Source organism: Antechinus flavipes, chromosome 3 (genome assembly GCF_016432865.1).
Source record: "Antechinus flavipes isolate AdamAnt ecotype Samford, QLD, Australia chromosome 3, AdamAnt_v2, whole genome shotgun sequence".
In the NCBI taxonomy this organism is placed as follows: domain Eukaryota; kingdom Metazoa; phylum Chordata; class Mammalia; order Dasyuromorphia; family Dasyuridae; genus Antechinus; species Antechinus flavipes.
The window spans coordinates 418,492,468-418,520,244 of record NC_067400.1 but is presented as its reverse complement, the minus strand read 5'-3'; the positions used below and the strand labels follow the sequence as shown (position 1 = coordinate 418,520,244).

The window sequence follows — 27,777 nt, the reverse complement described above, 5'->3', positions numbered from 1 at the left end:
CCCCTCAAATCTTCCTCTCCCAACAGAAATTTTGTATGGCCACAAAGTCATGGGAATACCACATTTCAGAGTGACCCAAAGCCTTTGGGATTACAGGTATAGATGGGTTGCAACATATTACCTAGAATGTCTTATGTAAGACATCATTAAGTCAAGGGTTACCTCAGTTTGATTGGAGCCCCAATGAATTTATATGGGAGAATAGTGGAAAATAAGAAAACAAAGATGAATTAAAACCAAGTCATGAAGGTCCTTGAATATCAGACTAATGTGTTTTGTACTGTTGGTAATAGGAGATTTTGCAAGTACTGAAGAGGAGTCAGAAATAAAAAGTGATGCTTAAGGGGAATGTTGATGCATAGAAGTATTGAGGTCATTGCCATATATTGAAGGCATGAGTTCACAGGGCCTGTATTTAGGGGTTGTATCCGGAATAGACTGGAAAGAACAATTCTGAGACATCACAAAAATGAGTTGGTAATTGATCAAACATAAGTCATGTCAAAGAAGAAGGAGTCAAAGATTATATTAATATTTTGAGTGAAATTGAGAAAAGGATCTCTATTTTTAGGAGATCAATAGGATTCTCTAAGTAGGGCACACACTCCCCAGTGATGTAAGCACAAAAGCTCAGCCAAAAGTGAGGCAGGGCATGCTCAGATAGAATTAAAGTCAGTGTGAAACCTTCTAGTAATCAAGTGCTGGCTAGTGTACAGGGCAAGCTCTGGCTACCAACCCTAGGCTGATTCTTCTTGGATAATGACCTAGAAGCTTCTGGTTTTGATTCTTGTTCTCTTCCTTGTACTTAGTTTGTGCTCTAGTTTATAATCAATGAGTCTTACAACACCTTTGGCTTTGATTCTTGACTACCTTATGTAGACATTTTGAGTCATTAGTGCTCTAAATTAGTGAAAATTCATGGCAAGGTAAGAAATAACATTTTGCTGTATGGTATTTATAGAGTACCTTCTGTATTAGTTAATAATGGCAATAATATTCCTGGTACTTTAGTAATAATTATAAATTGTATCCTAAAACTTTTATTGAATCATAAAAGCAATTATTTTATCCATGTATGCAACTGATCATAGAATGTTTAATACAAAAATAGCCAATGATCCCAAGCCTCTTTCTACCTGAAGTTCATTGAAAAATATCAAAAGAATGAGATAACAGTAATAATAATAGTATTTGACATATAGAACTTTAAGGTTTAAAAAGTATGTAAAGACAACCTTCTAAGCCAGGTACTATTCCCATTTTACAGATGAGCAAGTTGAGTTTGGGTTTTGTCCTGGTTCATATACTGATTGTAGGAAATGGGATTAGAACCCAGATATTTCTAAATTATTATTATTAAAGCTTTTTATTTTCAAAACATAGGTATAGATAATTTATAACATTCCTTTCCATCCTTCCCAGTATTTTGTTTCTGACCACCACCTTCCTCAAACAGCCCTCCCCCTTTTTTATACCTTTTTCCTTCTACTTCTGTTCTCCCTTTTATTAGCCTTCTTCTTTCCTTTCCCCTTTCCCTTTCCACTTCTCTATAGGGTGAGACAAGTTTCTCTGTGAAGCTCAATATGTTTGATATTATCTCTGAGGCAAATCTGGATTCACACAATGCTCATCTTCCCCTTCTTTCTCTCAACTATAATAGATCTATTTTGCTTCTTCATGAGAGGTAATTTACCCCATTTTAACTCCATTTTCCTCCTCTTCCAGTACAATCTATTTTTCACCTCTATCTAGTTTCTTTTTTATATCATCACAATAAAATGAAATTATACCTGCACCCTCTAATATAGCCATAACAGAGATATATTTCTCAAGAGTTAAACATATCTTCTTCTCATATAAGGATGTAAATTTTTTAACTTTTAAAAGAAAGTTATTTTTTTCTTTCCTTTTTACCTTATTATGCTTCTCTTGAGTTCTGTATCTGAAGATCAAATTTTCTATTCAGCTTTGGTCTTTTCATCAGAATTAAATGACATTCATCTGCTCCATTGAATGTCTATCTTTCCCCTGAAAGATAATACTTGATTTTGTTGAATAGTTGATTCTTGGCTGCAATCCAACTTTCTTTGTCTTTTAGAATATCAGATTCCAGGCCTTTCCATCCTTTAAAGTGAAAGCTGCCACGTTCTGGATAATCCTGATTATGGCTCCTCAATATTTGAATTTTTTTTTGGCTGCTTGCAATATTTTCTCCTTGATCTGATAATTCTGAAATTTAGCTACAATATTCCTTGGAGTTTTCATTTTGGGATTTTTTTCAGGAGGTGATCCATCACTTCTTTTAATGTCTATTTTACCCTCTGGTTTAAGACATATGGGCAGTTTTCCTTGATGATTTCCAGAAAGATGATACCCAAGCTCTTTTTTCATCATGGTTTTCAAGTAGTCCCATAATTCTTAGATTGTCTCTCCTGCACCCATTTTTCAGGATTGGTTGTTTTTCCAATGAGGTATTTTACATTTTCTTCCAATTTTTCTTTTTTCTTTTTGTTTTGTTTGACTCATTCTTGAAGTCTCATTGAGTCATTCACTTCTAGTGAATTATTTTCTTTAGCTAGATTTTTTATCTCCTTTTGCATTTAGCCAATTAAACTTTTAATGAGGTGTTTTATTTATTGGATTTTTTTTTCCATTTCACAAATTCTTTCTTTCAATAAATTGGTTTCTTTTCCAAATCTATTTGGTAAGGAGTCATATGATTTTTCCATTTCATTAAATCTGTTTTTAAGTTTTCTTTAGATAATTTCTGTATTTCCTTTTCCAAACTCTTTTGCAAAATTCTCATTTCTTTTTCCCATTTTTCTTCTCTCTTTTAAAATCATTTTTGAATTCTTCCAAGAGAGGCTTGTGAGATGGGGACCAACTCATAACCTTTCGAGCTTCATCTGGAGATGATTTATCTTTAGTGTCCTCAGGGTTTGGAGTCTGTTTTGTGTCTCCATAAAAGCTAACTATCATTAGAATTCTTTTTGCTTTTTTGCTCATTTTTAAAGGTTTAGATTTGCTCTTAGGGGAAAGGAAGATTGTTCCAAGTTTCTTCTATAGGTCTATATAGGCCCTGGTCCAGTGCTGCTGATTTCCTTCAGGTGCTGGTTGGATGTGGCCAAGTCTGGTTTTCTGGATTTTCAGGGGTTTACTATTTGCCTTTTGTTTTTGCATTGGAGGTCTCACAGCTAACCTGCTGATCCACTGGCTACTAATACAGGATAGAATAGCCAAATGCTGCTGTATTTTGACTAAGAGCCTTCCAGCCCCCACACTGCCCTTCGTCCCTGTGCTGCGCCTGGGCTCAGCTGTCTCCTCTCTTCCCCTTCCTTCCATGCCTGATGGAAACAGGCCTTTCCTGAAGTTCTTCTAAAATACCTTCTGCTGGAAATTTGTTAATGTGTGTATATGTATGAGTTCTGTCACTCCAGAACCAGTTCAGAGGCTTGATCTGGTGTTGATCTGAGAGACACAAGGAATAGCTCAGATAAAGACCTGTCTACTCTCTGTGATCTTAGCTCCACGCCTCCCCCTTCCTCCCCCCCCAGATATTTCTTATTCCAAATCCATCACTCTAATTACTATATCAGAGAATATATGCCTTCACAGAATATGGAATATTTTTTATTTGCATAGTAACTTTAACTGTTTTCAAAGAGTTTTTGTATTATTTTGCCTTTCCAGCATACAGATGAAGTAGGTGGAGGAGGTTAGTCATCTTTTTTTTTTTTAATTTAGTATAGATTTTTTAATGAACAATTGTTTATTAAAGAAACATGTACTTTGTATTTTATTTCTGATAAAAGTCATATTAAACACAGATATAAACATAAGGTTGGCAAAATTAGATAATTGTAATATATCCTCCAACAGTTAATGTCAATAATGTTGAAAGAAAAAGGTAGGAATTATCAGTAATCATCAAAACATATCACTAATATTAATAAAAATAAAGATGAATAAAATTCCATCTTTACCTAATACTTGTAAATTGTCACATTTGAAAAAGTTTTAAATAAGTAAAACAAAAACAATAACTTTATTGTTATCTATTGGTAAAGCAATTAATTAATCTAACCTATTTTTATTGGTTAATTTGTTTTGTTTTTTAATTAAAGCTTTTTAATTTTCAAAACATATGCACAGACAATTTTTCAACATTAACCCATGCAAAACTTTGTATTCCAATTTTTCCCTGCCTTCCCCTCACCTCCTCTCCTAGATGGCAAGTAATCCAGTGTATGTTAAACATGGTAAAAATATATGTTAAATCCAACATATGCATACATGTTTATACTATTATCTTTCTGCATAAGAAAAATCAAATCAAAAAAGGAAAAAATGAGAAAGAAAATAAAATGCAAGCCAATAACAACAAAAAGTGGGAAAATGCTATGTTGTGAACCACCCTTAGTTCCCACAGTCCTCTCTGTGGATGTAGATGGCTCTCTTCATTACAGAACAATTGGAACTGGTTTGAATCATCTCATTGTTGAAGAGAACCACATCTATCAGAATTGATCATCATATAGTCTTGCTGTTGCCATGTAAAATGATCTCCTGGTTCTGCTCATTTCACTCAGCATCAGTTCATGTAAATTTCTCCAGGCCGTTCTGAAATCATCCTGCTGGTCATTTCTTACAGAACAATAAGTTATTCAGCCATTCTCCAACTGATGGGCATCCACTCATTTGTCAGTTTCTGGCCACTACAAAAAGGGCTGCCACAAACATTTTTGCATATGTGGGTCCCTTTCCCTTCTTCAATATCTCTTTTGGATATAAGCCTAGGAGAAACACTGCTGAATCAAAGGATATGCACAGTTTGATAACTTTTTGAGCATAGTTCCAAATTGCTCTCCAGAATGGTTAAATGCATTCACAATTCCACCAACAATGTATCAGTGTCCCAATTTTCCCACATTTCCTCTCACAGGGAATGAACATTTTGATAGGCCTCTCTCTGGGCATAATTCCAAATTGCTCTCCAGAATGGTTGGATCCATTCACAGTTCCACTAACAATGTATTTAATCATTGTCCCAGTTTTCCCACATTCCCCCCAATATTTTTCATTCTTTTTTCCTGTCATCTTCTCCAATCTGAGAGATGTGTAGTGGTATCTCAGAGTTATCTTAATTTGCATTTCTCTGATCCATTGTGATTTGGAGCACCTTTTCCTATGACTAAAAATGACTTTAATTTCTTCATCTGAAAATTGTCTATTCATATCCTTTGGGTAATTAGTCTTTTTATGACCACTTTGCAGATGAAGATGCCCTGAAGGATTGCCCAAGGAGGTCACATAATTAGGGTTTTTGAGTTGTAATGGCAATGGATTTCATCGGATATTCTTGAATATTCTTGAAGAATTGACTCTGATTTATCTAGGTTTCTCAGGGTTCAGATGTGAAGGTATTTAGAGAAGAGCTTTACAAGGTAAGTTTTATAAGTAGGAGAGTGTAGGAATTTGAAAACAATAATCACTGATAAATGAATCCTTTTGGTGCAACTTCCAGCTTTCTCTGTGCATGTACCTGTACTTTCTCTCACTTCCATGTCTAGTTATACTTTTTTCTTTTTCTTTCATCACCACATAGACCAAGCTCAAATTTTTGCTAAAGTAGTCTATTTTCTGGGTTTACTTGCTTGACTTTCTTGTCTCTGGAAGGTATTGCTCTTTCATAGTCAAAAATTCATCCTAAGTACTTCTTTCCCCAGGGGTAACTTATATACTATCTCCTCTATCTTATACGCTATAGGACCCTGAGGAGAAGATAGGCAAATCTTTTTGACATAATATTGTGGCCCAGTTCTGTCTTATCTTGGAAATCCCGTTTCAAACTTCAAGCCTGGGAATGAATGGATTTCCATTGATCCTCTTTATGCCTTCTTTATGTTTTCTTAATTGCCCTAGGCAAGGATGCAAAATATGTTTTTTTCAGAAAATGACAGCTTTCTTTCATCCAGAGTTCTTCAACTCCAAAGACCAGCTTTGTTTTTCATCAAGAGAAAATTACTTTTGAATTCCTCTGAGCTTCTCATTTCCCTCTCTCCTTCCATGCACTTCATTGTGAATCAGTTGGATCCTCTCAAGCATGCAATCCAATTACTTTTATGTGAAGTTGAGCCATGATTGTCCTTAATGGTCAGAAAATTATCCAGCATCTAAAAAACAAAATGCACAATTAAAAATCCAGTCACAGAATTTTCCCTGTGATTTGTTTCTGACCTTAGAGAAGTATTTCCTATGTGCACTACTCTTTTAGGCATTTGACATTTCACATTTGGTCTCCATTTTTTTTTTTAAATAGAAACTTGTTTTTTGAACCAGGATTATTCTAATTCATTCTTAACCTGAGATATTAGTTGAATGTGTTCCTTGAGGAATCAAAAGTTTTTCATCTTGGCTTATGAGAATTATCAGGTTTTTAGGAGAAAATGTTGTTGTTCATTAGTTTCAAACATGTCTGACTTTTTGTGATTCAATTTGGGTTTTCTTGGCAAAGATATTAGAGTTGTTTGCCATTTCCTTCTCTAGTTTATTTTTACAAATGAGGAAAGTAAGGTAGAGTTAAGTGACTTGCCCAGAATCACATAGCTAATACGTGTGTGAGGCCAGATTTCAACTCATGGAGAGGATTTTTCCTGACTTCATGTCTGGCACTTTATACCACCCAGCTGCCCAAGGAACATTAGATAGCAGTGTTTTGATTCAGTCCCTAACCTAAGGTGGATACCTGGGCAACTTAGTGAATTTTGCAATATCTTTTTTCTCTGTCAGAAAGAGGATGGAAGGAATATGAAGTAACCTTTTAGTCTTTTTGTCATTGTTAAAAAAATAACTATTTAAAATAAAAGTAGAGTGATAAAATAGAATCCTGGGATTGGAGTCAGGAATGCCAGGTTTCAACTTCTACCTCTAACATTTACTAGATATGTGATTTTGAGCAACTGTCAAGCAACTCTCATTTCTTAGTTTGTTAACAAATGCTGATTGAACATCTATTCTGTGTGGCACTATGCTAAACTCTAGAGTTAGAATGAAATATCAAGAAAATTCTGGCTCTCAAGGAGGTCACAGTCTAATGGTGGATTCAACAAATGAACAAATATGAGATCTGTGTGTATACACATATATGAGAATATATGTCAGCATATGTATATGTAGGTGTATGTATATACATATATGTATGTATATGTGATAAATTAGAGATAATCAACAGAGGTAAGGCATTAAAATTAAGTGCCTACTGGGTACCAGATACTGTGCTAAATTCTGGGCATACAAAGAAAGGCAAAAAAACCCCAAACAAACAGTTCCTGCTTTTAACGAATTCATAATCTAACTTCTTTTTACCCTTGGACTGATCTAAAGTCAGTGTCTGTTTGATATCTTCATTTCCTCAGGCTGATGACATCACAGATCCTTCAAATATTTATTACTAATGAAACTGGTGTTGCAGCTATGAAATATTCCAGGAATGCTTGCTGATAACAATTTTTTAACTGGCAATCTGGGAGATTTTCTGTAGGCGTCACATGGAAATTATTTTATTATGTGGTGAAATTGCTCCAGGTAATCTGGGGATAGGGAGTCATAGAACTTTATGAACTAATAATTGTCATGATGGAGCATCAAAGGTTTTGCAACGTGCTGCAATTGAATGTATGAGGGGAGGAGCCGTATCCTCCTACGCTTTAGGAGAGCCCAGGGAAGTCTTAGTGAGCAATGCCTGATGAGATGGACAAACAATCTAAGGCATGCTTGTGCTCATGTTACGCTGAATAATGCCAGCCAATTACAAAGGAGAAAAATTAAGTCATCTTTTTTTAGGCTTAATAGTAGTTGTCTGTCACTGTCACACCTATCAAATCAGCAAGCAAACATTTACTTATTAAATAGTTCTAGTATGTACCAGGCACTGTGATAGGTACTGGGAATACAAAAATAAAAAAGACAGAATCCCTGACTTCAAGGAACTTACATTCTATCAGGATAGATAACACCTTCAGATATAAGTACTTAAAAATAAACAAAGATAATTTTAGTAGATGTCACTGGAGGGGGGCGAAGTAGTGTCAGGACAGACTTTGTAAAGAAAGCGGTATTGAGATAAGCTATAATTGAGAGAGCTAGGGATTTTAAGAATTGGAATTAAGGAAGGAAATCATTCTAAGCCTGGAGGATAGCCTGTGTAAAGATATGGAGATAGCAGATGGAAGCCTAGGTGTGACAAACAGAAAGAAAACCACTTTGTGGAGAGGAGGGGAACGGCAGAACCTGTGAAGAAGTGAAATGTGTAATTTGGAAATTTGGAAAGATCAATTGGAATGAGGGTATAACAGACTTCATGTGGTCCATGGAGGAGAGTATATCACTTTAGGTAGTTGATGGTCACTAACCTTGCTGTGATTAATGAAATCATAGAACAGATTTTGCAAAATATTTCTGAGAAAAAAATTTACTTTTTAGCAATAATTCTTTTTAGGGAGCCTCAGTCCCTGTTTGGAAAGAGCCTTGAGTTTTGAAGTTAAGAGATTTGGGTTATATTTCAAGTTTTGTGTGTGTGTGTGTGTGTGTGTGTGTGTGTGTGTGTATGTGTGTGTGTGTGATTTTAAGAATCACTTCAAAATAACTTATTTCAGAGACACATTTAAGAATGTTACCAATCTGATATTAAAGTGATTCAATTCACTACCATTCAAACTACTAAAAAAACTAACTGATAACAAACTAATAACAAGAATAACAATGATAATAATAATGAGGGTTATTCCAAGGATGCTCTCTTGGAACCAACAGAAGATGAGTTTACATTCCAATTCTTTTGTTGTTTGTTTAGTCATTTTTAGTTATGTTCAATTCTTTGTGACTTTATTGTTTTTTTTTTTTTATTTCTTAACATATATTTCAATTCTTTATCCATGTTTTACCACCATCAATTAGATTTTAAGTCCCTTGAGGTTATTCATCTTTATTACCAGGGCCTCTAATACTAAAAGCCTAAAGTTTTGTAAACCTGAAAAGGCTATATAAATGTCAGCTACACACACACACACACACACACACACACATACACATATACGTGTATGTGTGTGTGTGTGTGTGTGTGTGTGTATTACATTAGGAGTAATTAACAAATATTCATTGAATTGAATCAACTTGTAATTCTGGTGACAATTACCATTATCTATCTTATTCTATTTTCTTTAAAAGTAAAAAGGAACTGGTTACAACTTAACCACTACTTCACAATGTGGGGTCAAATGTCATAAGATCACAGATTAAGAACTGGAAGGAACCTCAAAGTTCCATTAATCTCTCATTTTACAGAAGCTTTGACTGGGTCAGGTAGTAAACAGCAAAGGTAGAATTTGAATTGAGATCCTTTAACATTAGAGCAAAAAGTTTTGTGGAATTCAGTTGTCTGCAAAATTAGGGGAATAAATTAGTCATCTCTAAAATCCTTTATATATTTCAAATTGCCTTCTAAAAATTGCCTTATGGGCCTTTTCTAAAGATTGATTTCTGCGTGGATGACTCAATATAATCACAAATCCTCCTTCCCCTTCTCTGCATAGAACAATGGTGATACGCTGGTATAGGGAAAGCAACTTCATATAGCCAGGATTGAAAGAGTACAAGAAGGGTTTTTCTTCTTTCTTTTCACCATATGGTACAGATCATCACCTACAGCTTCCTCCTTCTTGATAATTGCTCTCACTAACTTAGAATCAGAACCCAACACACACTGCAAACACTGGGGTAAGAGATAGGAGAATTTTGAGCCTTTAAAGATGGTGGTAAGGATAGTAAGCAGAATAAGAAAGGAGAAAACAAAAGAAACTTGACCATTTTGGTTCCCTGATACTTACTACTGATTAAAATAATTCCTTCTGGACCATGTCACCATTTCCTATGTATTAAAATTGTTTGAATACTTTCCCCCTGAGTTCATTATTTGTAGGACATTTCTGAGAAATCTTATGGCTATTTTTAAGAAAAGTCAGTTTTCTCTTCTCCATAGTAGGTGTCCAACAAGTTCCAACTTTCCATCTTCTCTGGGACCTTTGCTAGATAGATTTGGAAGTTAACCAGAGATTTGGGGCTGCATCAATCTTCAGGACTTGAGTTCTTTTGTTCCTCCTTTTCTTTTTTTAATTAATTAATTTACAATACATATTGCTTTATGAATCATATTGGGAAAGAAAAATCAGAAGAAAAGGGAAAAACCATGGGAGAGAAAAAAAACAGAAAAAAAGAAGCGAATGCAGCATATGTTGATTTACATTCAATCTCCACAGTTATTTTTCTGGGTGCAGATGGCATTTTCTATCCAAAGTTTATTGGGATTGCCATGGATCACTGAACTGCTGAGAAGAACCAAATCTTTCACAGTTGATCACTGCACATTCTTGCTGTTTTTGTGTACAATGTATTTATTCCTGGTTCTGCTTGTTTCACTTAGCATCAGTTTGTATAAATCTTTCCAGGTCTTTCTAATATCAGCTTGTTCATCATTTTTTATAAAACAATAATATTTATTATCTTCATATACCACAGTTTAATCAGTCATTCCCCAAGTGATGAGCATCTACTCATTTTCCAATTCTTTGTACTATAAAAAGAGCTGCTACGAACATTTTTGCACATGTGGGTCCTTTTTCCTCCTTCCATTCCCCCTTTTCCATTTGCAGAGTTAGTGGTAATATAAACGTGAAATTAGAGAAGGGACAAATGCAGAAAGATGATCTCTAAGGTTCTTTGAATTCTGTGGAACAAAGGCACATAGAAGTAAATCCATTCTCATCAGCATTTTCATTATTATTGCTAGAATCATCCAAAGGGTGGATTTTTTTCAGGGGACTTAATTCCTCTTAGTTCTTTCATGTCCAGGTGGGGAGCAGTATTCACTAGCAGTCGGTGACCTGGAGTAGCTTCTCCAGCCTGTGTGACTTAAGGCTCCCTCCCATGATTACCCGTGCTCCATTCTCCTAGTTCTCATCTTAGCTTCCCCGCCCTATGTCAGCGTACCCAGCCAGGAAACCAGAAGTGTAAACAAGGTGACAGGACTCAGTGTGATCTCTGTGTTGATGCTAGTTTGAAAGCAGAAGAGAAAGGAGATGGGAGGCTGTACAAGAACAGCTAGACATATGTGGAGGAGAAAACAGGTATTGTTTGATGGATGGAGAAAAGAGGTTTTACCTGATAATCTGAATTTAATCAGGTTTTCTTTAGAATTATTTACAAAGGTACTTAAGAAAGAAGAAGTCATAGGTGGTTCGAAAGATTGATTTTTTAATGTTTCTATTATTTGGCACAAAGTAAGTAGAGATATTTTGCTTTAATGAAGTTCTATTTTAAACTTGATATTTAACTTAGGCTTTGATCATCCTGTAAATGATTTTTTTGGTCTTTCCTTCCCTCATCTCCCGTTGGTCAGTGGTGATTCATTAGGAGCAAGGGTTCATTATACATTTCATCGGAGTGGGCACCCACCCAGACATTGTCTGGGGCCCATAATGACTTGCTGATCCTTCATCTTAAGAATTGTGAGGTCTTGAGCCAAGGCACATCCTGTTGTTTTTCCTTTCTTTATCATAAGGAAAGATTCTGACTCTAGTAAGAGAGGAGTTATCTTGGGCTTAGGTTCATTCTGGTATGTTTTCATATATCTCAAAACATTCTTCATTAATTTTATAAATTCACAGTCAATTAATAGTTTCCCTATAACTCACATTTTGTGGGTAAATCAATGATAATTGATCTTGTTACATGAATCAAAAATAAATTAGAAAAAAAGAAGAATCATTGAAATTTGGTATTAGAAGGACCTGAACTTGAGGAGTTCTGAACTCCTCTTTTTGTCACCCTGGACAAATCACTTAACTTTATTGAAACTATTGTCTCCTCTAAAAAGTGGGATATAGGTACTTTACCTATCTCACAGGATTGTTGTGAAAAAAGTCTATTATAAGTTTCATAAATTTTAAAGAGAGGTTATTATTGCCAATAATAATGTTTATCTTTCAATACTTGCTCTTTGTTGCTATCTCTGAAGACACTAAGAATAATTAAAAAGACATTATTATAAATAATAAACAACAGTAATTATAAATATATACTTTTTTTGGAGGTAGCTGGGTAGTGCAGCAGATAGAGTTTTGGACTTGGAGTTGGGAAAACCTGACTTCAAATCTAATTTCAGACAATTATTAGCTGTGTGGCCCTGAGCAAGTAAGTCACTTGCTTACTGTCTGCCTTAGTTTCCTCAATTGTAATATGAGGAAAACAATAACATCTACTTCTCAAGGTTTTTATGAGAATCAATGCAGATAAAATGCTTATAGCCTAGTCCCCAACAGATAGTGGGCACTTTGAGTTCTTGTTTCCTTCATTTCTTTTACACATTTTGACTTTTGCTGTTTTCTAATATGATGTAGTAGAAAAAGCATGTGACTGGAAGCCATTAACTAGTGTTTTCATTCTAGTTATGCTATTAACTAATTGTGGCATCTTGGACATACTATCCTACTTTTTTTGAACCTTATTTCCCTTGACTCATCAATGAACTACTTGGACCATAGATTTATAAGGCTCCTTCCAGTTCAGATATTTTATAATTTTCTAATCTTCATCATTAATATCATTACTAGTATTTTCCAGAGATCAAATCATATTGAATAATTATTAAGTATTTAGCACAGATCATATTTAATTAAAACTTATATGCAATTTATGAGAATTTGTTTGATTTAACATTTTTAATTGCCTTAAATTCTCTTCCTATAGAAGTAAACATAATCTACTTGTACAAAGTATTGCCATGTCATTTGCATTGGTTTTTTTTTAATTTAATGTTATTTAATAATAACTTTATATTGACAGAATTCATGCCAGGGTAATTTTTTACAACATTATCCCTTGCACTCGCTTATGTTTCGATTTTTCCCCTCCCTCTTTCCACCCCCTCCCCAAGATGGCAAGCAGTCCTATATATGTTAGATATGTTGCAGTATATCCTAGATACAATATATGTTTGCAGAACCAAACAGTTCTCTTCTTGCACAGGGAGAATTGGATTCAGAAGGTAAAAATAACTCGGGAAGAAAATAAAAAAAGCAAATAATTCATATTCATTTCCCAGTGTTCTTTCTTTTGGTGCAGCTGTTTCTGTACATCATTTATCCATTGAAACTCAGTTAGGTTTCTTTGTCAAAGAAATCCACTTCCATCAGAATATATCCTCATACAATATTGTTGTCGAAGTGTATAATGATCTCCTGGTTCTGCTCATTTCACTTAGCATTAGTTCATGTAGGTCTCTCCAAGCCTCTCTGTATTCATCCTGCTGGTCATTCCTTACAGAGCAATAATATTCCATAACATTCATATACCACAATTTACCCAGCCATTCTCCAATTGATGGGCATCCCATTTGCATTGTTTTGTACATAATACTTTAGTGAAACACTAGACTAAAAAGCAAAGCAGATGATTCCTTTGTGGTGACATGCTAATATTTTGGTCTTCCATTCTCTTTTGAAGGTACACTCTACCTAACATTGTTAATTGGTCTCTCTCTCTCTCACACACACACACACACACACACACACACACACACACACAATGACTGTAACTCAAAATATATTGCAAGGGGTAATTAGTTCCATAGCAACATTACTATAAATGGAGGATACATTTCTGAATAGGCAAGTCAGACTATAAAAATCAGTCTTTTTAGAGACCTCAAATTATAATAGAACTAGTCTGAAAAGGATGAATAGCTGTTAAATCTAAGATGTGGAAATCTGAGGGACCCTTGAGGACTGCTCACAGCCAGAGGAATTAGGAAGGGTTGTTAGCTACAAGACAGGAAGGAAAAATCCAAGTGATGTCTTGGAAGTGGGATAGGAAAAGAAGCCAATTCTTTCCTACTCAGTGATATAGAATGATTCTTGCCTTAAAATTGGGCACTAATTATTGTCCTTGTATTCCTAGCACTGACTGCAGTGTCTGAAGCTTAACAGGACATTAATAAATCCTTGGTAATTGAATGTTTGATAGCAAAACCTTGAAGAGAGAAGAAGAAGAAATATAAAGATGTGCTAGAGAGACTGATGACTACTAACCCCATGATTTCAGCTTGTTAATCATTGTTAAACTTAAAGGTGTCCAGTTTTCTTGCCTTAAGACTGATATTATTGTAAGTGACTCTGGGCTCCTTTGTCTGCCTCATTGTAAAAGCACACAACCGCTAACAAAGGTTGGGCTGTTTACATAAAACAGTTACAAAGGGTGGTTTCATTTTGATGAATCAGTCAAAAATGGAGACCCATTAGGTGGCAGCCTAGCAGAATACACATTATATATTCTTATGTGAGGGAGGGTGTCTTAAATTAACTGTATACTCTCAGTAAACTTTGTCTTTAGATCAACTGGAGAGATATTTTTCTCTATTTCTTGAAATTCAGACTAAACTACCATCAGAAAGTCCTTTAACTTTTAATATAAGACATACTAGAAGTGATAACTATCAGATGAATTTGGAAATTGTTTCTCAAACAAACAAAAACACTGAAAAAACAAAATAAAAGGCCTTCTGATTGTTCCGCAGCTAGAGTTGAGGGTTTAGGAACCAACTACCCTCCCATCCTCTTTAAGAAATTCCCCTACAAAACATGGCAATGCATTACAAAGCCACTTTCTCAACCTGTGAGTATTAAAGTCTTTAAAAACTTCAAGATTTTTTTTCTATTCCTTTTCTCTCTGGCTTCAGAAGCAGCTAGATAAAGAAACAAATTTAAAATGTGTTACATGGAAATGCATTTTGTATGACTGTACATGTATAATCTATGTCAATTCACTTGCCTTCTCAATGAGATAGGGAGTGGAGGGAAAGAGAAAGAATTTGGAACTAGAAATTTGATCCCCCAAAATGTTAAAATTGTTTTTACATGTAATGGGTAAAAATTAAAAATTTAAATTTAAAAAAGAAATAAACTTTTGTGGCTTTTGTAATAAAATTCTAACTTAAAATAGGTGATTTTATAGTATCCAGTAAAGAGGTCTTTAAGGAATTTGCTTTGATAAATAGATGAGTGTTTTTGGATGAACATATTAGTTATATGTAATTGAATGTTTCTAAAATGTTTTCAGATGGTTGGAAATTCCTTCTGCTAGTGTTGTTTGTGTGTTGTTTCACTTGTCTCTTGAATCCCCACTTTTTCTTTCACCATAAGACTTGGCTCACTTGTATCTTCCCACATTCTTATTGCCATTACTCTTGAGTTTGGATTATTGGCTAGGATATAGACCTCGGTGGGTTACTTTAGAACATCATACTTAGAGCTATCATGAGCGAGGACATGTGAAACAGATGTGAGGCAGTTTGAGTTAATACCACAGTCAAATGGATTGAACAAAAATTCAGCTGTGTTCCCTTTAGACTAGGAATACATAAGGTTGACTTTATGGATTGAAATCTTTCAACATGTTTAGGAATTTCATTACAGGCTGCTTTCACCTTTTTGAGATCTACTTAGGAATCATTTAGTACTTTTAAAATAAACTAATGGTTTATTTTAACCTTCAGACTCTGATACATCATATTTACAATCCCTTTTGGAACAACACTTGGGTGTCTTATTATCTATCTTTGTTTTTAGACTTTTTCCACATCCCACTCTCTCAAAGCAACACACGAACTTCTATAGGTGGTAAGCTATTATTATTATTATTACTACTACTACTACCAAGCCCTACAGAGAAACATAACAAAATTGAAATGATGGTAAGAAGCCTTCCTACAATATAAAACTTAACCATGAACTCTAATCCTACAAGCAAATAAAGGGAACTGGGTATTAATCTTCCCTCTTTCTTCATTGACTAAACCTCTTCTGGAACATCTGGCTTTTAGATTCAGATAACCTAGGCTTGTTTGAAAGACTTAATATTGGTAGAATTCTAGGTTTCATACTAAGTTGTGCACTGGTTAGAAGGCAGTCTCTATTATCCCCACTTTACAAATAAGGAAACGGAAGCAAGCAGTTTTAGTGAGAAGCCCAGGATTATACAGCTAGTAAGTATCCAAGAACCAAATGCTGACAGTATTTGGCTACAGCCACCTGGTGACAAATTTAGGACTCTGAAATGAGAGCTACAACCAAGATTTCTTTCATGTGGGGCAAAAACAACAGGGTTGGGAGTGGATGGAGCAGTGGTAGAGAAGAGAATAATCCAATAAAGGAAAGAGAGGAAAAAATAGTGGTGCAAAGGATCGTCTGATTATGGATACAGTTGGTCCTGGAGAGAGAGTATAGTGGATAGAGTACTGGTCCTGAAGTCAGAAACAATTGGATTTGAATCCTATTCTACTACTAGCTTTTGGACTCTTAGAGCATCAGTATCCATGTTTGTAACATAATGGGGTTAGACTAGATGGTCTCTGAGGTTCTTGTAGAATTATAATCCAAAATGACATCTAGGATATTTTCCAGTTCTATTTCTATGAACCATCTCTAAGGAACTTAATCCATCTTCTTCTCCTGTACGAGTTGGAAGCAGAGAACTGAGTTTACTAGAGGGGTAATGGGGAATGGGACTAAAGGAATGTTTCTGCCATGTAGTGAAAAACTTTGAAGTAAAGTGGTAAGTTGGTGACTGCCTCTCTCTTTATGATATCCTAGGGACATAACACAATCTGGACTGATCCTAATTATAATTGTGCTCAAACCAAATCTTCTGATGTTAAATCCAGCAAACCTTCATGCATTTTGCCATCCTTTTTTTTCATTAAAAATTTATATTTTAGATTAGACAAGAAAAAGACATAAATGGTCAATAAAAGTAACTATATGGAATTTTAAATGCTGCAGTTAATATGTGACCTTGTTAAATTTTGTCAATAGAGTTCTGGCCATACTATTTGTAAGAGAAAGGACAATGTTTTAGTAATCCAAGTAAGACAATAAACTACATTTTATCATTTTCAATTCAACATCCATTGTTAATGATAATCATCATTTTCCAATATGAAGGATAGCTTTGAACATTTTAGATGTTTAATGAATTCTTGTTTATTGATAGAATTTTCTTTTAAATTTATATATTGTAATGTTATTTTTTACTATATTGAATTGTATTATATTAGGTAATATGTTTATATATTATATATATATATATTTTATCTTAATCAATGTAAATGGTGGCATATTATGTAATATTGTATTCTGTCTGTTAGTCTATTTTATATGTTGTTATTATTATTCAGTTGGCCAATCATATCTGACTCTTCATGACTCTGTAGACTCTACTATCCATTTATATCTGTAGACTATACTATCCATAGACTACATTATACCATTTCTTGGCAAAGATATTGGAGTAATTTGTCATTTTCATCTCCAGTTCATTTTACAGATGAATAAGCTGAGGTAAATAGGATTAAGTGATTCGCCCATGTTCACATAGCTAATAAGTGTCTGAGGCTAGATTTGAACTTGTCTTTTTGACTCTAGTTGGTGCTCTATACACTGTGCTACCTAACTTCTCTATTCATATGTACTTGTTGATTAAATAGTTTTTTATTTTCTTCTCAATCTGTATATGATATGGCAATATATTATACTATATTGTATTCTTTTAGGTAGCATGTTATAAACACACACATGCACATATATATGTGTGTGTATATACATATATGTATATATATATATAAATGTGTATCTATATTTGAGTATGCTCTTAAGGCATATTCCTTAATGTTAAGCCCCACCTATGGCAAAGCTAAATTGTTTGCATTCAGTCATCATTTGAAGGAAATTACAAAGTCTGCAAAGAGCTGGAGGTAATACAGACATAAAAGTGGCCATTATAATCCCTGTGTAAAATAAGCTCACAGACAGAAATAGCTCTGTTTGTTGGCTCATTTCAGAAGAGTAAATTAACACAACAATACCTCTTTTTTGGTGTTCTCATGTTAAGCTTAAAATTCACCATATAATTTTAATTCATGTTGAGATGAATGCAAGGAAGTTTCAGAGAAAGAATATCATCAGGCTATCATGGATTTTGTATGCACCATTCCATTGCCTTAATCTTTGAAATGCACCAGGGAGTTAATTTTACACTTATAAATCATGTTTGTTTCTTGAAAGAAAAAATCTAATCTAATCTTCTTTTACTATTTTTATTTCACCGGAGTCAAGAGATTTCAGATGATTCTGGAAGAGCTACGTGCACCTTTGGCAGCCAATTCAAAATTATCCTGTAAAGAATGCTCAAATCCAAATGGCCCTTTGCAAATATTTAAGGAGCACTTTAAGTATCTCTTGGGGATGGAATTGAAAATCATAAATTAAATAAAGCCTTTTACCACTGGCCTATGCTGCTATTGCTTCTTGACAGTAAAGTATAGGAACAGTAATAATGATTTGTTTGTGAGGCTTCTCTAATTATCCTAGCATTTTATGCTTTTCTAGTAATACAACTTGCTCTAAATTATAGCATTTGTATCAGTGTTTATAATCACCATCTAAAGAAGCATATGTAAAGCATTTGTTGGTGAAGAAATGGGAGATTCTTTACAATATTAACCAAAGAGGAATAACAAAAAAGTAAGTTACATATTAGGCAGTTGAGTATCAAGTGTTATTTTTATAAATGATATAAATTTTGGAATCATGACTAAAAATTCACAAGTGACAGCTGTTCACCGTCTTTCTTGAAGTCATCTGTATCATTTAGCAGAATAAATCATAAATAGACCTTTGAACTAGGACAGTCTCATTGGACTCATCCTTTTGCTTCCCTGAGTCACCATCTCAATGGGATATTGAAGGGGAGGTTCGATAGAATAAACAGTGGAATCCTTGTCTGGGAGTGCCTGCCTGGCAATTGTTTCATGGCAAAGGAAAATAAAAAAGCTCTGCTCCATTCACTGGCTCTTTAATTTGGATTACCAATGATAAAGCAGTGGCTACGGCTAAGGTAGGATGCAGAAACATTAGTGCTAATATGCTGCAGAAAGACAAGATAAATCAGCACAGCTCTCATACATCACTAAGGGAGAAGCTGATTGCAACTTGACCATGTGCCTGAGTAGTTACATCAGTGGGAAGAACGGAAGAACATGGATTAAAAGTCTAAAATGTACCCTTAAGGCTATTGGCTGTGCTGAACCTATAAGGAGACCTCAGTGTAAGTTTCAGTTTGTTTTATATATACATATACCCTGTGTAGATGATTCTGTGAGTAGCAGGTACCCACCTTGTCTCTTCTCTCTGTGTTTTCACTGGTTTGAGAGTGTTTATTTATATTAGATTTTATTTTGTCCATATTTAACATTAACATAATGGAGTGAAGTATTTAATAGAGGATAATTTAGTACTGTATCTATCTTGGAGTGAAATGTAAAAAATTTTCATTATTAAGACTATTTGTTAATGTTTTGAAAGTTTGTTTGTTTTAAATGATATTTTAAGATAGAAGTGCAATTCCTTTGCTATACATTAAGAAAATATAAAGGGGTTGTCTTTTGGCAGGGGAGGGCAACTCAGCATTTCTGTAGTGTTGTCTTTTATTTTGAAATACTCTGAATATGCAAGTACAACCTCCTCAAAAATGCATTCTATTTCTACTGCTGGGATGTTTGTATTGTTTTATAGCTGTTATTAGGCAAAATAATCATAAAGGGTGTTTTCTATGGACCTTTTTATATTCCAAAATTAAGCACAGATGGTAATTTCCAGCAGTTTTAAAAATTTGTCAATTATTTAATTTAGCATCACTTAAGCATCTGCAAAGAGAGGAGGCTGTGATGGCAAGGAAACTGAATAAGCATTGATTGCTAGTCTGAATTACATTTTAAAAGTTTTTTGCTGCAAATCTCTGATTTCACAGTTTATTTTTACCAAATTAGATTATCATATCTCATTATCAAGGCTGGAGTGTAGCAACGAATGGGTGGAACTCTCTCAGCTATCCCACATTTCCTGTCAGAGCAAAGCTGTTACTGATTGTTACTCAGAGGAAAATTCTAATGCCAGTGCACAGAGCAACATACTTAAATAATGCATGGACAAGGGGAAGGGAAGCCAGGATTTTATGGCTGAGGCAGTGGGATAGTGCTTTTGTACAGAAGGGAGTCTGAAGAAGTGTGAGCAGAGAATATTCTGAAGGAGGGATGTAACTAACCCAATAACTGGCCACAGGCTATATCCCAAATGACATTTCAAAACTAATCTTTAAATTAACCACTCAAGCCATTATATATTTTGAGGGGGGCCAAGAATGGATGGGATTTAGAGTGTCAGTTACAACAGAGCTCCCTGCCTGAAAATTCAGTGGAAAATTTACTTCAAGAGGATTGGTTGGTAGAAGTGGGCAGAGAATGAAAGGGGGAAAGTTGCCCTAGAGCACTGGGGTATCTTGCCTGCAGGATGAAGTTTGGGCATGGTAGACCTGCTAGTGAGAAATAAACATTGACCGATTATCTGTGTTCTATCAGTATGTCTTCGATCCTGCGATAATTAGAGGCATATGTCTGCTGAATCCTAATCTTTTTAATTGTTGATAGAGCAGCATGCGATCTGCTAAAAATACTGTTGAGCATTCATTTCTGCAATAATGTTTGCTGCCAAATATGTTAGACCAACAGGAGCACTAGTCCAGTGATGGCTGCACTGAATAGTTGAGTTTCCGAAGTAATGGACAAAGTTGAGAATGGCTACACAGCTGGCACAGCAGCTGCATTCAGTCCTTAGCTCAATTTGGCCCTAAGTTTCCTTAAACTTATCCTTATTCCCTGGAATGACCAAAGTAGCCAGAATGTGCTCAGTCTCAGCTCATTGCAAACCAAACAAGCTGTTTTTAAGGAAGTGTCTTTTCTGTAGAGTCAACAGCAACAGTGACCAAATACAGTATTGATTACATGACAAAGTTTTAATAATAATAATAAACAGCAAAAGTAAAGACAAAGCAGTAGAATGAGGTACGATGGCCAAAAATAAGGAAAAGTTAAAAGGATGCATTGGGTTACTATTGCCTCTAACTAAAGGACATATGGAAAATCCCACTATAAAACCAATAGTAATTACTTTGCAGTTAGAGAAAAAATAAATATGCCTGTGAGTTGGAAGGAAACCTGGTAACTGCAGTTCCTTTTTTTCTCTTAAAAGTATATTATTTACATTTTGTTTGGGATTGGGTCATGAAGGTGTCAGAGAGAGCTTTATTTTGGTTAAGAAGTGTTCTATGAATAAATGAGTGTGGCAAGGAATTAGAAATCAGGTGGGAAACTTGTAATAGAGACATTTGTGATGAGAAGAATAGAAGAAGATAACTGTTTCTATTATGAGACAGTTATCTTCTTCTCTTCTCCTCATCACAAATATATAATCAATATCTACTATGGTATAGGGTACAGTAAAGATTACCAAAGAAGTAAGACATATGATCCATACCTTCAAACAGCTCATAGTCTAACCCAATGGATACCAGCAGTGGGGGATAGCTGCTAAAGCATATATGTGACTTTAGGATCTTGGACTTGGTCCCGGTGTCAGCACATTCTGGGAATCTTTTAAAAAGAGCATTGAGAAACTCAAGAATGTTCAGAAAAAGGTGGTTGAAATTATAAAGAGAGTTCATTGTGACACTAGAAATTGAATGGTGATATTTAGCCTGAACAATGGAAAACTTATATTGTTGGGTCAACATAACTGTCTTTGAGATGACAGATTTAAGAGCAAAGAGTGTAAGATTCAGAGACTCACATTTCACCTCAATGTAAGGGAAAAACTCCTTAATAATTAGAATTATTCCGAAGTGGAATGGGCTGCCTCAGAAGGCAGTATATTCTTTACTAAAGGTTTTCAAACATAGCCTGGATAAGTACTTGGAAGGTATATATATATTAGGTATGATGTGGTTGGGCTAAGTATGTGTGGAGATCCTTCTAATTCAGTGATTATGATATTATTTGGGGAAAAATCATGAACATATAAGAAACAATATAAATTTAAAATGCAGAATGTTTTCATCAACATTTTTTAAGCTATGGTGATTCAAAGAAAACATTAAAAAAATACAGGGCAATGAATAATCCAATATTAAGAAATTATCCAAGGAGGGCTATATTAGGGGAGGAAAGGTTTGTAGAAAGTTGGACCTGAATTGGTTCTTAAAAGCTAGATAAGATATAGAAGGAAAATAGAAGGGAATGGATCTCAAAAAGTGGAGAGGAAATTTACATGAGTCACAAGAGTGATCATTAATTAACATGATGGTTGTGGAACATTAAGGAGACTAATCAGCCTGAAAAATTTGTGTTAGGGAATTTAATAAGATTGGCAAAAGTTATAGAAAACCTTGAAAACTAGGTACCAGACATTACACTTAATTTAGTGGGCGCCAGGAAATTGTAACTTCCAGAGCAAGATAGTTACAAGTTGAAAACTGGAGCCTAGGATTATATAGACTTAAGACCTTAGAGGTGGTCATGTACGTCACTCCTTAATTTTTAGATGAGTAAAAGGAGAACCAGAGAAATTAAGTAATTTGCCCAGTAGCAGTTAAAGAGGATTAGGCTAGCAGATAGTATTTCAGTTAAATTGAAGAGCAGTGATATTGGCATCAGAGACACAAATTAGAAGGTTGTTGTAGTAATTCAGATATGAGGTGAGTTAGGATAGTTGTTGTGGAAATAGAAAAAAATTTAAGCATTTTGAAAAATAACAACATGGTGACAGCATGTAAGAGTTAAAGGTGAACTAAATAGCAATATATTATATTCATATGATATAAATATACACACACATATATTTGATCTAGAAAGCTGATTAATATTATTGTACTTAAGAGAAATTGTCAAAAATGACATGGTTTAAGGAAAATGATTTTGATTTGGTTTTGAATGTATAAAATGATATTGTGATGAGTATTATATGGTGATAATGGGAAAATCATTCACAAAAGAATCTCCTAATTAATCATGACCATCTAGAAGTTTCATGACTAAAAAGGTAAAAAAAATTGAAAAAGCCATGAATGGGAGGGTGAAGTTATGGCATCTCAGTTAAGTTTGATTCTAGAGGAAGGAAAATTATTAAGAAAAACAATTTTAATTAGACAAGGAAGAGGATTATCACTTTTAATGAGAGAAGGTAAAAGCATGAGACATTATGAAATAGCAAGTGTGTGTTTGTATTTTTTTCTCAGGCAATATCCAGGATCATCATATAGGGCTTTTTATGTAACCTCAATATCTATTTATGTTTCCAAATGAAAGAATTGCCAGAGAATGCCTGCAATTATAGTGATTGGGGTGGGGAGGAGTTAAAATTAAGAAGAGGAAATTTCAATATAGATTCGTTGCAAAGAATGTTCTGATTTGGACGGAGGAGATTGATGTGCTTCCCAGTGACTCAAGAATCAACTCAGAGATCCTAAAATCAGAATGTGAAGACTAGAATCACACGTAATATACACCAAGAGAGTTTAGAAAAGATAGTTTGCATTTTAATAGGAAGTTAAAACATGAAAAGTGCATTAGAGAAAACCAAACTCTATGAAAAGTCAAAAGGGAAAAAATCCTCTTTTCAAATAAAATATGGTTTGAAATTTTTGAATAAATATATTTTGTGAGTTTATGACATTTAAAAAAGTATATATTATTTCAGAATAATAGATATTCAGAAAACCTAGAAAACTTCCCAGCATCTCTATCTTACCTCCCATTCTTTACTAAGTAACAGCAATATGAAGCAATTTTCTCAGTTTGATTCAAAATTGCTACCATTCTTATTTTTATTTGTGACTTACTCCTTAATTCATGTATTTTCTTTCAATTCTTGGTATAGACTCTAGAACTATAAGTTATGTGCTGAATACAACCAAGACTTGGAATTTTAATGAACATCCTTTACACATTCCTTATAAGTAGTCATCCTGCTTCTGTTTGAATACAACCACTGATGGTGAGCTCATTATTCTATAAAATAGTCTATTCTAATTTGAGGTGGTTCTGATAATAGAATCATAGGATTTAAGAGTTGGAAAATACCTTGGGAGCCTTGTAGTCCAACCTACATCTAAAAAAAATCTTTGCTATAAAATATCTTTCAACTGACATTCCAACTTCAGCTTGAATATCTCCAATCAGAGGAACCCTGCCGCCTCCCACGGTAGCCCATTCCACTTCTGAACAGTTTTAATCATTAGCAATTTATTCCTAATAGCAAGTCTAAATTTGTCTCTTTGAAACTTCCATACATTACCCTGGATTCTTGGAGCTAAGAGTAAGCCTAATCTTTTCCTTATAATAGCCCTTTAAATATTCCAGGACAATTGCAAATATTGCTCGTCGAAAACATATATGCCTAGCTTCAACTTCTTCAGAAAGAAGTAGAAGAGAGGGTCTGATACCCAAACAGCTCAAAGAGAGAGGCTTCCCCTCTCGCCATCATCCTACTTCTTCCCTCTCATGCACTAAATCTGTGAGACCAATTTACTTCCATTCTATAAGTATATAGATAAGTGAAGCTATAGGTTTTTTAATTCCTTTTTTTGTCTTTTATGATTTCCATAAAAGTTCCATTTTGAGCTTTCCATTTGACCATACCCGAAGCAAAGTCCACTTGTACTTTCCTGATTGTGACTTGAATTTATAGGATGGAAAAAATGTGATGAAGAAGGGTAAAAAGAATTACTGATACTTTAAAAAAAATCTAGATAATAGTTCTTTCCATAGAGGATATAACAGACCCTTTGAGGTGAAATAAGGATGAATATCTCAAATTGTCACTTGAAGAAGAGATGGATAGTTAAGGTCAATGGCACTCTACTAGGGTATCAAGGTGGCCATATGATCACCTGACATGAACAATAGGGAGGTATGCTGTTTTCTCAAAGAATCTATTTGAGACATGACAGGAGAAGGGAGAAGCATCTTGAAACAAATCTAATGAGAAATACTCACATTTTTCTATACACAGAAGGACAAATATTACTAGAAATAACTTGAGAAGCATTGTTAGAGATTGTTAAGTCATAAGAAAGAAATAGAAGATCTTTGAAATATACAAGTGGTATTTCCATCACTGCTTCCACTTGAAGGTAGAGGATTCAGCAAATAAAAATATGGATTTGGGGAGTAAATTGGTTAAGAAAATGAGGATTTTAGATGAGAATTGAATTTCTGGCGCATGGTCCAGGATGTTAAGCCATGGCTTAACATACAAGGAAATGGAGACTTAGCTAGGAAAGGACTTCATCTAAGAAGGGATAATAAAAACATATCTGCTATGGACTTGTGATTCTGATAAAGAGGAGTTTAAACTGAAAGTGGACTGATGATTATAAGGGAAGCAGAAGATGTATATTTACAAGTATTAGAGTATCAGGTGTGACTTAAGAAGGGAATTATCAGTGTAGAGGACTGGTAAAAATCATAAAAGACAAAATCCAAGAAAGGGAATAAAAAAACCCTATAGCTTCACTTATCTATGGTATAATAAAATGGAAGTAAATTGGTCTCATAGATTTAGTGTGATATAGTTGATGATTGGAATATAGATATGAAAGGGGGAGTATACCCTATTTAAAAAGAACAGGTTAAACTTAAGGCATGGTAAATTTGTAGCCATGTAAATTACTCTACAAATTCAGGATACAGTGGAAGCAGGAAAAGTTGATAAGGAATTAGGGAACATTTGGGTAAGAATTAATAGATAAGGAACTAGGAGTGGTGGTGGTGTGCTAGTATATTGTAGAAACCCTGAACAGAAGTAGGATATGGATGATGTTTGAGAAAAATAATAACAATACTTAGTTTTAAAGTTTGCAAAGCCCTTTAGAAATTTTATCTTATTCAGTTCTCACAACAATCCTGAGAAGTAGATGGCGGTGGTGGTGTTATTTTGGTGAGACAATTGGGGTTAAATGACTTGGTCATGGTCACACAGCTATAGTGAATATCAAGTATTTGAGGCCAATTTGAACTCAGGTCCTCCTGACTCCAAGGCTTGAATGGCCCACATGGTTTTCCCTAGGTGCTTTTATTATTTAAATTTTACAGAGGAGGAAAATGATTTCCTCAGGGATATATAGCAGGTCCAACACTCTATTCACTGCATCATCTAGCTTCCTTACATTGAAATATCACATACCAGGCATATGACAATGAGAAGAGATTTCAATTATCTCCATCTCTGCTGGTACTTTCTCTTGGCTAAAAGCATAGCAGTTGATTAAGTTTTGGTTTTCTCTAATGACAATTTCATTCTTTGAAAAATGGAGGATGAGATGAAAGGAATTCCTATTCTGGACCTGATTCTGACCTTTGAGAAGAGATGTTTGATGAATAAGAAATAATTGGAAACTTGGGAGGAAATGCCTCTTAAAGTTTGGGATAAATCAGTGGGAGAGTGTTAGAAGCAGTCTGGTAGATACCCTTGATTTTGAGGGAGTGAGTAAGGGAAACAAATTACAGGGAGTTCAGTAAAAGTATCGATAAAGATTTGACTTAAAATTCTCTAGTGGAAGTCATTTCATGATCAAATATGAAATTTTGTTTGGTTGTTAAAGCCCTTTATCTTCCTTTCTTTACTCCTTTCCACATAGTCTACAATTCAGTGACATTGGGGAGTTTGCTACGATTTCCAGAAGACATTCCATTTCTGGATCCTAAAATTCTCTCCCTTCTCATCTCTGTCTCTTGGCTTCTTTAAGTATCAGTTAAAATCTCATCTGCAAGAAGTCTTTCCTGGTTTTCCTTAATGTTAATATTTTCTCTCTAAGATCATCACCAATTTATCCTGCATATAGTTTGTTTGTTCATACTTATTTGCATAAGCTTGTGAGAGAAGGAACTGTTTTTTTTTGTTGTTGTTGTTTTTGTTTTTGTTTTCTTTGTATCAGCAGTACTTAGAACAATGCCTTACACATAATTGGTGCATAATAAATGTTTTATTGACTTGTTGGTATTTGATGACTCTCAAAAATTGTGGAACTGTAGTAATAACTATCAATGAATTAGGGGAATACATTTTATTTATTTATTCTTCAATAGTATTTTATTTTTCTAAATACATGTAAAGATGGTTTTCAACATTCATTTTGGTAAAATTTTGTGTTTTAAGTTTTTTTTCCTCCATTCCTTACCTCCCCAGTCCCCAAGACAACAAGCAATTTGATATGAGTTAAATATGAGCAGTCCTTTAAAATATATTTTCATATTTGTCATGTAGTGCAAGAAAAATCAGACCAAAAGGAAAAAAAGTGAGAAAAAATCAAACAAAAAGATGAAAATACTTAGTTCTCTTTCTTGATGCAATTAGCATTTTCTATCTCAATTCTATTTGAATTGAATGCATCTTATTTGGTCATGTATATTTCTATAAGATCATTTAGGTACAGACATAAGTAAATTTAAAAAGTTAGAAAGAATTGTATTTGCAGAATAATGTTGGGATTTGAACTTTCTGTTTCATATCAGTTTTTATGTGATTTGGAAGACTGTGCTGATTCAGTCTAGAGAAATAAACAATATGCATTTAAGCCTACATATTTCAAATTTTAGTTAAGGTCACTTGCTATAGAGAATAAGACATATTTCAAATTACTTTGCATCAGGAAAACAAGAAAGCAGAAGCCATTTTATTCATGTAAATAACTTCATTCCTAAATTAACTCTAAATCCAATTTTTAATTATTCCAAGAGAGATTAGAAAAGGTGAGACATGCTTCATTTGCTGGACTATTGTC

At 34.3% G+C, this 27,777-nt stretch overlaps 1 protein-coding gene across 10 annotated transcripts in view; it reads left to right on the top strand.

Moving 5' to 3' along the window:
• RAPGEF4 (Rap guanine nucleotide exchange factor 4) overlaps positions 1-27,777 on the top strand; it is a 329,401-nt gene that overhangs the window by 98,159 nt on the left and 203,465 nt on the right. Inside the window, exon 1 of one of the 10 annotated variants that reach the window (XM_051991062.1) lies at positions 11,159-11,180. The exons of 8 other annotated variants lie outside the window; for them this stretch is intronic. In XM_051991062.1, coding sequence (XP_051847022.1) covers positions 11,163-11,180 — 18 coding nt within the window. In that variant the 5' untranslated portion in view covers positions 11,159-11,162. Of the gene's footprint in view, positions 1-11,158; positions 11,181-19,104; positions 19,213-27,777 lie in introns of those variants that run through there. One more of the 10 variants, XM_051991065.1, reaches the window with a different exon arrangement.